This window comes from Nipponia nippon, unplaced genomic scaffold, assembly GCF_047370975.1.
Source record: "Nipponia nippon isolate SJK-2023a ecotype South Korea unplaced genomic scaffold, ASM4737097v1 scaffold_16, whole genome shotgun sequence".
Taxonomy (NCBI): Eukaryota; Metazoa; Chordata; class Aves; order Pelecaniformes; family Threskiornithidae; genus Nipponia; species Nipponia nippon.
The window spans coordinates 8698682-8708319 of NW_028262332.1; the positions used below are offsets into that span (position 1 = coordinate 8698682).

Genomic DNA, 9638 nt, shown 5'->3' on the forward strand with positions numbered 1-9638 from the left:
CCACCCCGCTGCTGCCACCACCTGATGTTCACGCCAGCTTTCCACCAAAGCTGCTTTCTGAGTCCTGTTTTGGGCAGGGACCCGGGCACTGGTTGGGAATCTGGTTTGACCTACCCGGGTTATCCAGCGACTCGGGCACAACAGGTGGGCACGCTCCTGCAGTTTCTCTCTGGCTAATTATTGCCCAAGAGCCAAGGAAACAAGAGCACAGTTTGGACAGGGGCAATGGGAAGACGAAGCAGGAGTCTGGGGGGTTATTGCCCTTTTCTTAGTTGTTCTCCCTTGAAGGAGCCCACGTTTCCTTCAGCTGCAGAGATTTAGGAGCAGAAACGCTCCTGGAGCTGGGCTGGAGGGCAGAGCGCGGGCTGAGACCCCTCGGAGACGCTGGCGGTGGTGCCAGGCCCCCGCCGCACCTTGCCCACCGGCTCGCTTTCCCTCGCTGCCTCTCAGGCACCTGCAACCCAAACCCTTTGCCAAGAGGCGTACGTTTCCATACAGCCCTCCATGGCATCACCACGAGAGGCTGAACCAGGTCTGCTAGACACCAGGGGAGTTAAACCAGGGCACCAGCATGCCACCGGAGAAAGGACAGTGACCCGGCACCCTGCAAGCAGGCTCCAAGTCTTCCATCTTCCAGGATAATTCCTGATCAGCCCCCCACCTACAAAGGTGTCCGGCACAGCTGATCCAGCCCCCGCGAGGTCTCTGCCCCCGTACGCCTGCCTGCACAAAGCGCGTTGCCCGAGCGGGCAGCAGCCTGCAGCAGGGCTCGCCCAAGCTACCAATATCTGTACACATCCAAGCCTCTGCCAGGAAGGATTAATTTTATCTAAGGCAAATGCAAAAAAATAAAATAAATTAAAAAAAAAAACAAAACCAAAACCCACACCACCAAATATCAACCTCACCCAAATGTGCAATTTTTTATTGCACATATTTCTGATGCCTCACCATGCCGAAACGCAAGTGAAGAGTCATTTAATGTGTATTTGATCAGAGACTTAACAAAATTCCGATTCAAATCTAATTATCGATGACAATCCAAAGCTCGGAGATCTCCATCTGACTCACAAAAGCAGCTTGGGATGCAAGAGCAGCTGTACCACAGAGTGCCAGAGGACTGGAAACTCGCGCCAGCTACGGGGGAACGGGGAGAGAGGCGGTGTTCTGGAGACGGCTGTGCGCAGGGACGCGGGAGAGACACCGCACCGAGCGCTGTGCACAGGGGACAGGGACTGCAAGCCTGAGGGGTGCTACATCTGCTCGCATTTGCAAATAAAGATGTCCTTTGCATCACGCTCTCTGTTGGCTGGAAAACCAGCTTGAATTACACCCCCTGAAATCCAATCATGGTAACAGACATTATGATCAATAAGTACCGAGGGCAAGTACACACATCCCACCTCCCAGCTCTGCAGAAATGGCCTCTACAGCACAAGCAATTAGCAGAAATGAAGTTTTACTCATCAAAACTGGACTCATATCCACTAACTCTCAGAAGACAGCTGGGCTTTAAGACTTTTTTTTCCTGCTTATTTTGTCAGTCTTGGTGGAGGTTCAGTAGCTTTGGGTCATCCCACCCTGCCAGGCACTGCCAAGCACCAGACTCAGGTCTCTGGAATCAAGCATGAAAATAAACCAAACTTGAGATCACAGCCTAATGAAGTTATTTTACTATTTATTTAAGCGTTGAGTAGTAGCATCAAGTAGTAAACTACTGCTGTGTGGCCAGCCTGGCCATTTCACCAGCCCAGTTTCCCTGCTGAACAAGCACGGGAAGGCTGTGGGAGGACGGGGACACCAGCTCACCGCTCCACAGGTCCCTGCAGCCTCACCTGTGGCGCGGCCGCGAACAAGACCCGATGCTCTAACCTCAGCACGCAGCACACCTCCAACAGCTCCACGTCAAAACAAAGCAGCATGGAGGGAGATTAAAAAAAACCAACTCATCAAACAAACACACAACAGTGTCTGGATTTTAAAGCGTTTCTTTGCAGAGAGACGCGATTTCACCTCTGGCCTTTGAAACGATGCTCACCTTGGGCAAAAATCTGTTTCTCATTACGCACCTGCACAACCCCGTTTAATTCACTGAGAAAGGTAGATGACAGAATATTACTGGGTGTTTCAAGTCTAGCACAAGTGTCTTACCCCTGGCATTCTGACTGAATAATAAACAAAATAATCTCTGTAGTAAGGCAGGCGCCCGGTCGGCCAGCCCAGCCAGTCAGGCAAAACGTGCATTCAGCATCCAAACCCACCTCTGAAGTTTCTAGGCACACTCTGTCTTGCACAGCCCTACCCCCGCGTCTGAGCGCATCACAGCTGGGGGACAAAGATGGGCTCCTACGCTCTTCTTCTGAAATTTGGCCCAGAGAGGCTGAACCGCTCAGGGATAGCTGCAGTGAGGCCAGGCACCGCGGGGACGGCCGTCCCCCCCGGCTGGGCTCAGACCCCCGTCCTCCCTCCTCCCCGGGCTCCCAGCGCTGCGGAGGCATGGAAGGTAAAGAGCAGCAAGGTGCCTCCTGTCTTTAGCTACCCTGGGGGAGAAGCCAGATTCCCAAATTCAGGAATTGCCAGAGAAACACCAAATACATAAGAGCAACTAATAAAGACTCAAGTCTAGATTGATTTGGGTCCCATCCTGGCTGAGGACAAGCATCAGCTGAGCCTCGCCACAGCATCCACTCCCAGGCCAGGCGATGGCTCTGCGCGCCCCCGGGGCTCAGCTTTGGCCAGGCTGGGCCGCTCACGCTCCGGCGACCAGGTTCTCGCAGAAGTGACCACCAAAGCCACCCGCTACGGCCAGGTCCCTTCCCACTCCTCCTGAAGCCAGGAAAGCAGCCAGGTGGGGTAGGCAGAAAGCAATGTCGTTAGGGCCAGCTGGGCTGTAAAGCGTCACTTCCAGCAAGCAACACCTGCCTCGGCAAGGGCAGCCAGAGCCTCCTTTCCAAACTGCCACTGGGATCCTCCCTGGATCGCAGCTACCATTAAACCCATTCTTAATCCCCCCCCAGGGCAAACACTGAACTGAAATTAAGTTTGTAGGGCTATAATATTTCCTTAAAAGAAAAAAAAAAAAAAAAGGCACAGTATGCCATTCTCAGCAGGTTCTAAGAAAGCACCAGTCCCTGCACATCTATGGCTCCAGCGCGACAGTTTATATTTGGAAACATCAGTTTGTACGGAAGACAGTTTGATCACAGTTTATAGCTTGGAAAGCTAAGAGGAAACCTCACAGCATTGTTCCACCCTGGAAGGGGCATCAGTACGTGTTGTTATTTACTCCGCGGCAGCAGGTCTCGCGCCGACGCAGGCTGGTTTACACCACACGGCTGGGGTTTCCCGCCCCGGTGCCTTGCAGGACCGAGGTCTCCGACTCCGCAAGCGAGCAGCCGCAGCCTCGCATCCACGTGTGCGCAACAAAATGCGCTTGGCTCCCCAAAGCGCAGCTGCAGGTTTCGGGCCTGAACGCCTCGGAGGGGAGCTCACGGCTACCGGTGGCCCTCGGCCACAGCAGCCCCCCCAGCACCGGGGTTACGTCTTGCTGGAGGAGGCCAAACAGACAAAACCCACCATTGCCCTGGAACAAAACTCTGGTGGAAGAAGGGAAAGGCACTTGCCGGATAAGCAGCGTGCTTGCACAGCGCGTATCCAGAACTCGCGTTAACATCGTACATTATTTACCTTTGAATGCTTCCATAAAGTTAAACAGAGTCTCGCGTGCCCTTGCTACCACGAAATTTCCCTTCCCTTTCACCAATAAAACCTGTTGTTGTTCAAAAATAGAAGGCAAGTTTACCGGTTGCTTGTCAACACAGGGGCTGCCGGGTAGGGAGGACAAAGTACCCCTTTTCATTTGTTTTTAATTGATTTCACTTCCCAATTCCTATGCAAATGCTGCGCAGCTTGGCTTGCAAAAACATAAGCCGAGCATTTAAACCCAAAACAACCAGAGCTCGGTGTTTGCTTTTTTTTTTTTTTTTCCCGTTTGTTTAAGCCTGCTTCCACCCAAACAACCAGAAACTGAAAACGCTTCCACGGAGGGAGCCCCGAAGCTTTACTGGAAGTTCCCAGCCCTGGAAGCCGCGATGGGAGCGGGGCCGGCGGAGGGGCCGGCCGGGCCGGGGCGCAGCCGGGGTCGGTGAACCGAGCCCCGGCCACCCCTGCCCCGGAGCAGCCGCTGCTCGCCCGGGGGCACCGGCAGCCCCGGCCCGGGAGGGACCGGGGGGGCCGGGCACCGCATGGCCGCGCTCCCTGCCCGACCGGCCTTGGGACGGGCTTGCACAGCACCAGGGCTTGGGTTTGTTGTTTGGTTTTTTTTTATTTCCTTATTTTGCTTTTAATCTTCCCGGCCAAAGTTTCGTCCTCAAGGCCGGTACCCTCCCAGGAGCGCCCGCTCCTCCGGCGGATCAAAGCGCCTCGTTAAAAACCCCGAAGTAATCCCATCTCCTCCTCTCAGCCGGATTATTTGCTTTTGTTTCGCGATGACCGTAAGCAGAAGGGGGGATGTTTCCCTCTTTTCCCGGGGTGTTTTTTCCTCCGCCCCGGAGCCCTTTCCCCTGTGCCGCCGTTCCCACCGGCGCTGCCCCCGGCCCCGGGGCTGAGCCCGCCGAGAAACCGGCAGCTACGGCTGGGGGGGGGGCGAAGGGCAGCCGAGGGGGGGCGAAGCAAACGATCTCCCACGCACCTCCTGCCCAAACCCGCTCGCATTCACGCATCCCACCAAGTTTTGCGAGAGCAACACCGGCACCCAGGGAAAGGGGTGCTCATGGGTGTCCCCCACCCACCCATTCCTCCATCCATCCCCTCCTACCTGGGACATCTGGGGCCTGAAGTTGATGTCCTTGAGGTCGATGGAGCCGGGGGAGAGGTTGTGGAGCAGCTGGCAGAGCAGCACCCCGTCCCGCAGCGCCTGCGCCAGGTCGAAGACCACCGCCGAGGGCCAGACCACCCGGTGGTTGGGGGGCAAAACTTTGCAGTCGATGAGCCAGCGGCCGCACTGCCGCCACTCCTCCATGGCCGCGGTCCGACGGGGCCGCCGCCCCGCTCACACACCCGGCCTTCCTCCCCCTCCTCCTCCTCCTCCTCGCCGCTCAGGGGCAGCGGGCGGCTGCCCGAGGGGCTGCTCCGCACCGCCGCGCCACGCTACCGCCCCGCTCCATCGCCGCCCGCCGCCCGGGGAAGCATCGCTCCGCGCCGGGGCTCTGCGGAGGAGGAGGAGGAGGAGGAGGAGGAGGAGGAAGGAGGAGGAGGAGGAGGAAGGGGAGGAAGGGGGGCGGCGCGGAGTTTTCCGGCGGAGGGCTGCCCCTGCCCCCGCTGCGGCCCCACCGCCTCGGCCGGGGCTAGGCGCGCCGCATCCTCCCGGGAACAAAGCGGGGGGGGAACCGGGACCGAAACCGGGCACGGCGGAGCCGCCCCCGCGCAACTTCGTCCCCCTGCCCCGAGGAAACTTCCCGAGGGGCCCCACCTGCGCTGCCGCCGAGGCCGGGGCTGCCGGGGCCGCCGCGGGTGCGAGTTTTCCCCGCCGCCCCGGGCGGGCGGGAGGAGCTGCCGGGCCGCCCCCGCCGCCCCTTTGTCTGCGGGAGCCCGGGCTCGGCGCGGCCCCGGCCGCGGCTGGGAGCAGGGGGCGGGGAGCACTCCGCGCCGCCTTGGCTCTTTTCCCAATTATATTTTTTTCCCCTTTTTTTTTTTCCCCCTTTCTCCCCCTTTCCCCCCTTTTCCCCCATTTTCCCCCCTTTTCCCTCCCCTTTCCCCCCTTTTTTCCCCTTTTTCTCCCTTTTTTCCCCTTTCCCCCCTTTTTTCCCCTTTTTCTCCCTTTTCTCCCCTTTCCCCCTTTTTTCTTTCCCCCCTTTTCCCCCCTTCCCCCCCTTTTCCCCCTCTTTTCCTCCCTTTCCCCCCTTTTTTTCCCCCTTCTCCCCCCCCTTTTTGTCTCCCCTCGCTCCCTCCTGCCGCTGCTGCTCCCCTCCCTGCTGCGGGGACACCGCGCCGAGCCGCGCTGCTGCTTCTCCCTCCCCGCCGGCTCGGCGATGCCCACCCGGGGCTCCCCACCCGGGCCCCCCCGCCCCGGGACCCCTGCGCTCGCCGGGGGCGAGCAGGACCCGGCCCGGGGCTCCTCGCCCTCCCTCTGCCCTCAGGCACAGGACGGGGCTTTGTCTGACCGTGCACTCCCACTCTTCATCCCATGTTTGGGTTGCAAATAGTGCAGGGGAGATGTTTAACCCAAACAAGCTATCGTATTCCTTGCCTTTCAAACATGAAGACAACTCCTATAATTAATTACCAGTGTATTTATTAAAAACCTCAACTCTCAGCCATTAACTCCTTGGCAGCAAACTCTTGAAAAATCTCTAATTTTCACTGGTGGCTTCCATCCAAATCAGCACAGTTTAAACAGCCTCCTTTCAAATCTGCTCTGAGTTTTCTTCCGAGATCCTCTCCCCAGAGTTTGTCCATTAATTTCCAGCCTGGCTTTCCAGATAGCCGAAGCCGGAAGCCGAGGCTGGGACGAAGGGAAGCTATTAACCTGGATGTCAAACAAATGCAATGCTAATCTCTTCCAAATGTAGCCAAGTGGAGATAAAGAAGAAAGAGCGACTCTACTGGCATGATCCTTCATTTCCAATGTAGGAAGCAGGGTCCCTCCTATGAAAAACAATTGTTTAATATTCCAAGGAAAGTTTGGTAGGCTTTTTGTTGGTTTTAAGAAGGCACTGCTTTTAGCCCGATGTGCTGGCACTCAATCGGTGTCGGGTCCGGCTGCGTGCAATGCCCGCGGCCCCGCCGGCAGGGCAGGGTACGTGTGGTCCGATCCGAGCGGGAGCAGCATCCGTACGCCCCAGACCCACAGTCAGAGCTACACCCAGCCCTGGGTGTATTCAGGAGCACGCCGGTGTCAGTCCGCAGTTCCCCGTGCCCTGCGGAGGTGATTTCTCAGAATAAAGTTTCTCATTCTTTCAGTTCTTCACGCAGCTTTTCTTTCTGGCCGCCGGCTGGGTCTCCACCAGCACCCACCGGGCAGGAGTCACAAGGCTGCCGAAAGGAGCCGAGTCCTGCCAGGGATAATTTTGGTTGACTCTCTGCTCGTCTGCCTTGTGAGGTCAGGTCCGTAGGTAGAGGACAACAGAGGAGTTTTTAATATGTGTATAATTAAAGCTGCTAGCTACAGCCTGGCTTTTTTACTGGGCAATAAAAAGTGTGCTTGGCCCCTGGACACTTAGGAACAATCACTGCAGCTGCAAAGCCGGCATCTGCGTGGGAGGTGTGGAAGCAAGTACACTTCTCACCTACCTCTGCAACAACCAGAACGGCTGATGGCAGCAAAAAACACCCCTCAAGACCTGTAAGGCGAGGCTGGGTGAAGAGTAGGTATCCTGCACACATTTGTGGGCTGCGAGGTGCAGATTACACAAATGTCCCGGCACAGGATGGGGTGCACGGGGAGGACCTCGACACTGCCCTCAGGCTGGACCGAAAGCTAAAAGGCAGCTTGCGTAGATTAAAGAGGTTGAGTTTTGTGCTAGAGGTGGTGCTCCCCTCTCCTGCCCCTTGGCACTGCTGGGAATGACAGCCAGGACAGGACAGATAGCCAGGGCAGGACAGATAGCCAGGGAAGGACAGATAGCCAGGGCAGGACAGCCAGCCAGGGCAGGACAGCCAGCCAGGGCGGGACAGGCAGCCAGGGCTGAGGCTGCTGACCCCCTGGCAGAGGCTGACACCACCCTCTGCTGGGGACCGAGCGCGGAGCTTCTCCTCTCCGCTACCGGGTTCGCGGGATGCGCTGTTATTACTTTCTTGCATGAGAGAAGCCCGAGCGGTGACCGAATGCGCCAGAAAGATGAGAAGAGAAGGAACGCGGTGCTTCCCCCCCAGTGTCCGCGTAACCAGCCGCAGGCAGGCGGGCGGGCGGCTGTTGCCAGAGGGGAGCAGGCGGCCGCGCAGCCGGGGTCCCGCTGCAGAGGGGTGCGAGGGGGACGCGGCCGGGGGAACCCCACAGAGCTGCTGGGGAACAGCACAGTCCGGCACAGAACAGGCAAAACTAGTCATGAGAGAGAGAGAAAGGGAGAAGGAGAGAAAGGGAGAAAGAAAGAAAGGGAGAAAGAAAGGGAGAAAGGGAAAAAGAAAGAAAGAGAGAAAGAGAGAAAAAGAAAAGAAAAGAAAAGAAAAGAAAAGAAAGAAAGAAAGAAAGAAAGAAAGAAAGAAAGAAAGAAAGAAAGAAAGAAAGAAAGAAAAGAAAGAAAGAAAGAAAGAAAGAAAGAAAGAAAGAAAGAAAGAAAGAAAGAAAGAAAGTAGAAAGAAAGAAAGAAAGAAAGAAAGAAAGAAAGAAAGAAAGAAAGAAAGAAAGAGGAAAAAGAAAAAGAAAGAAAGAAAGGGGGAGAGAGAGAAAGAAAGAGAAAGAAAGAAAGAGAGAGAAAGAGAAAGAAAGAGAGAAAAAGAAAGAGAGAAAGAAAGAAAGAAAGAAAGGAAGGAAGGAAAGAAAGAAAGGAGAAAAAAGAAAAAGAAACAAGAGAAAGAGAAAGAAAGAAACAAGAAAAGTTAAATGCACAAACATGTGCGAGGAGATCGTGCCTTACAAATCAACCAAAACACCCCTGGGAAACGGCCACATTTCACAGCAATGTGTATTTTCTGTAACGTTTGGTCAGCTCCTGGGAGAAGAGCTGACGCCCCGGTCAGCGCACGCAGGGAAGCAGCCACCACGCTGCCTCCCCGGAGCAGCCATCTGAAAATACCCCTTAAATACACGGGCCCCGCCACCGAGAAATCCCCATCTCCAAGCCAGCCCGTGCCTACGGATTGCCATTGCCACCTTCTGGATTAGACCAAGTGTGCACCAGCCTGTCCCAAACCCGCTGCTGGCTGCCAGCGGCCCAGCAGACGGACAGACGGCCGTCTGTCCCCAGCTGGAGCCAGGGTCCCCAGAGCAGGAGCCGTCACGGCTGCTGGCACAGCAGAGCTCGGGCACCGCCAGCCACTGCCAGCAGCCGCCCGTGCAGCCTGGGTGCCGTTTACATCACGCCCTTTGATTTTGTGATCTCCTTCCACCAACTATTTTAGGAAACCTGAGCAAGTCACAACTCGGCAAACGCCCTGCTCAGCCGGGGCTCGACCCTCGGGGAGGGACAGAGCACACAACTACTGGAGCGCTGCCACGTTAAACTCCTAACATTCACCAGGTACAGGCAGTAATTCTCTGTCTGGCTCATCTACTGCTGCAAATGCCTGATCTACCCGCCCAGACAACTCGTACCCTGGAACAGTCACTGCAATTATCCTCCCGCTAAGGGCCCCGCTCTCCTGCCAGGAGAGCTCACGTCTTCTCCCCTACCCCAGGCACGCCGCCTCCACGCGCAGGCAATGCAGGTCACTGCTGCCGCTGTGCGCAGGGAGAGCAGGAAAATTAACCTGGCGCAGCCCGGTGCTGGCAGGAGGGATGAATCGTAGAATCGTTAAGGTTGGAAAAGACCCTTAAGATCATCGAGTCCAACCGTTAACCCAGCACTGCCAAGTCCATCTATACCATGTCCTCGAGCACCACATCTCTCCGTTCTTTAAATACCTCCAGGGATGGAGACTCAACCACTGCCCTGGGCAGCCTGTGCCAGGGCCTGACCACCCTTTCGGTGAAGAAGTTTTTC

The 9638-nt window shown here is 56.4% G+C and overlaps 1 protein-coding gene across 2 annotated transcripts in view; it reads right to left on the bottom strand.

Moving 5' to 3' along the window:
- Window positions 1-5602, bottom strand: part of VAV2 (vav guanine nucleotide exchange factor 2) — a 151223-nt gene extending 145621 nt beyond the window's left edge. The window contains exon 1 of one of the 2 annotated variants that reach the window (XM_087753129.1): window positions 4817-5602. In XM_087753129.1, coding sequence (XP_087609255.1) covers window positions 4817-5020 — 204 coding nt within the window. In that variant the 5' untranslated portion in view covers window positions 5021-5602. The remainder of the gene's footprint in view (window positions 1-4816) is intronic. The other variant, XM_009477094.2, reaches the window with a different exon arrangement.
- Window positions 5603-9638: the final 4036 nt, after the last annotated feature.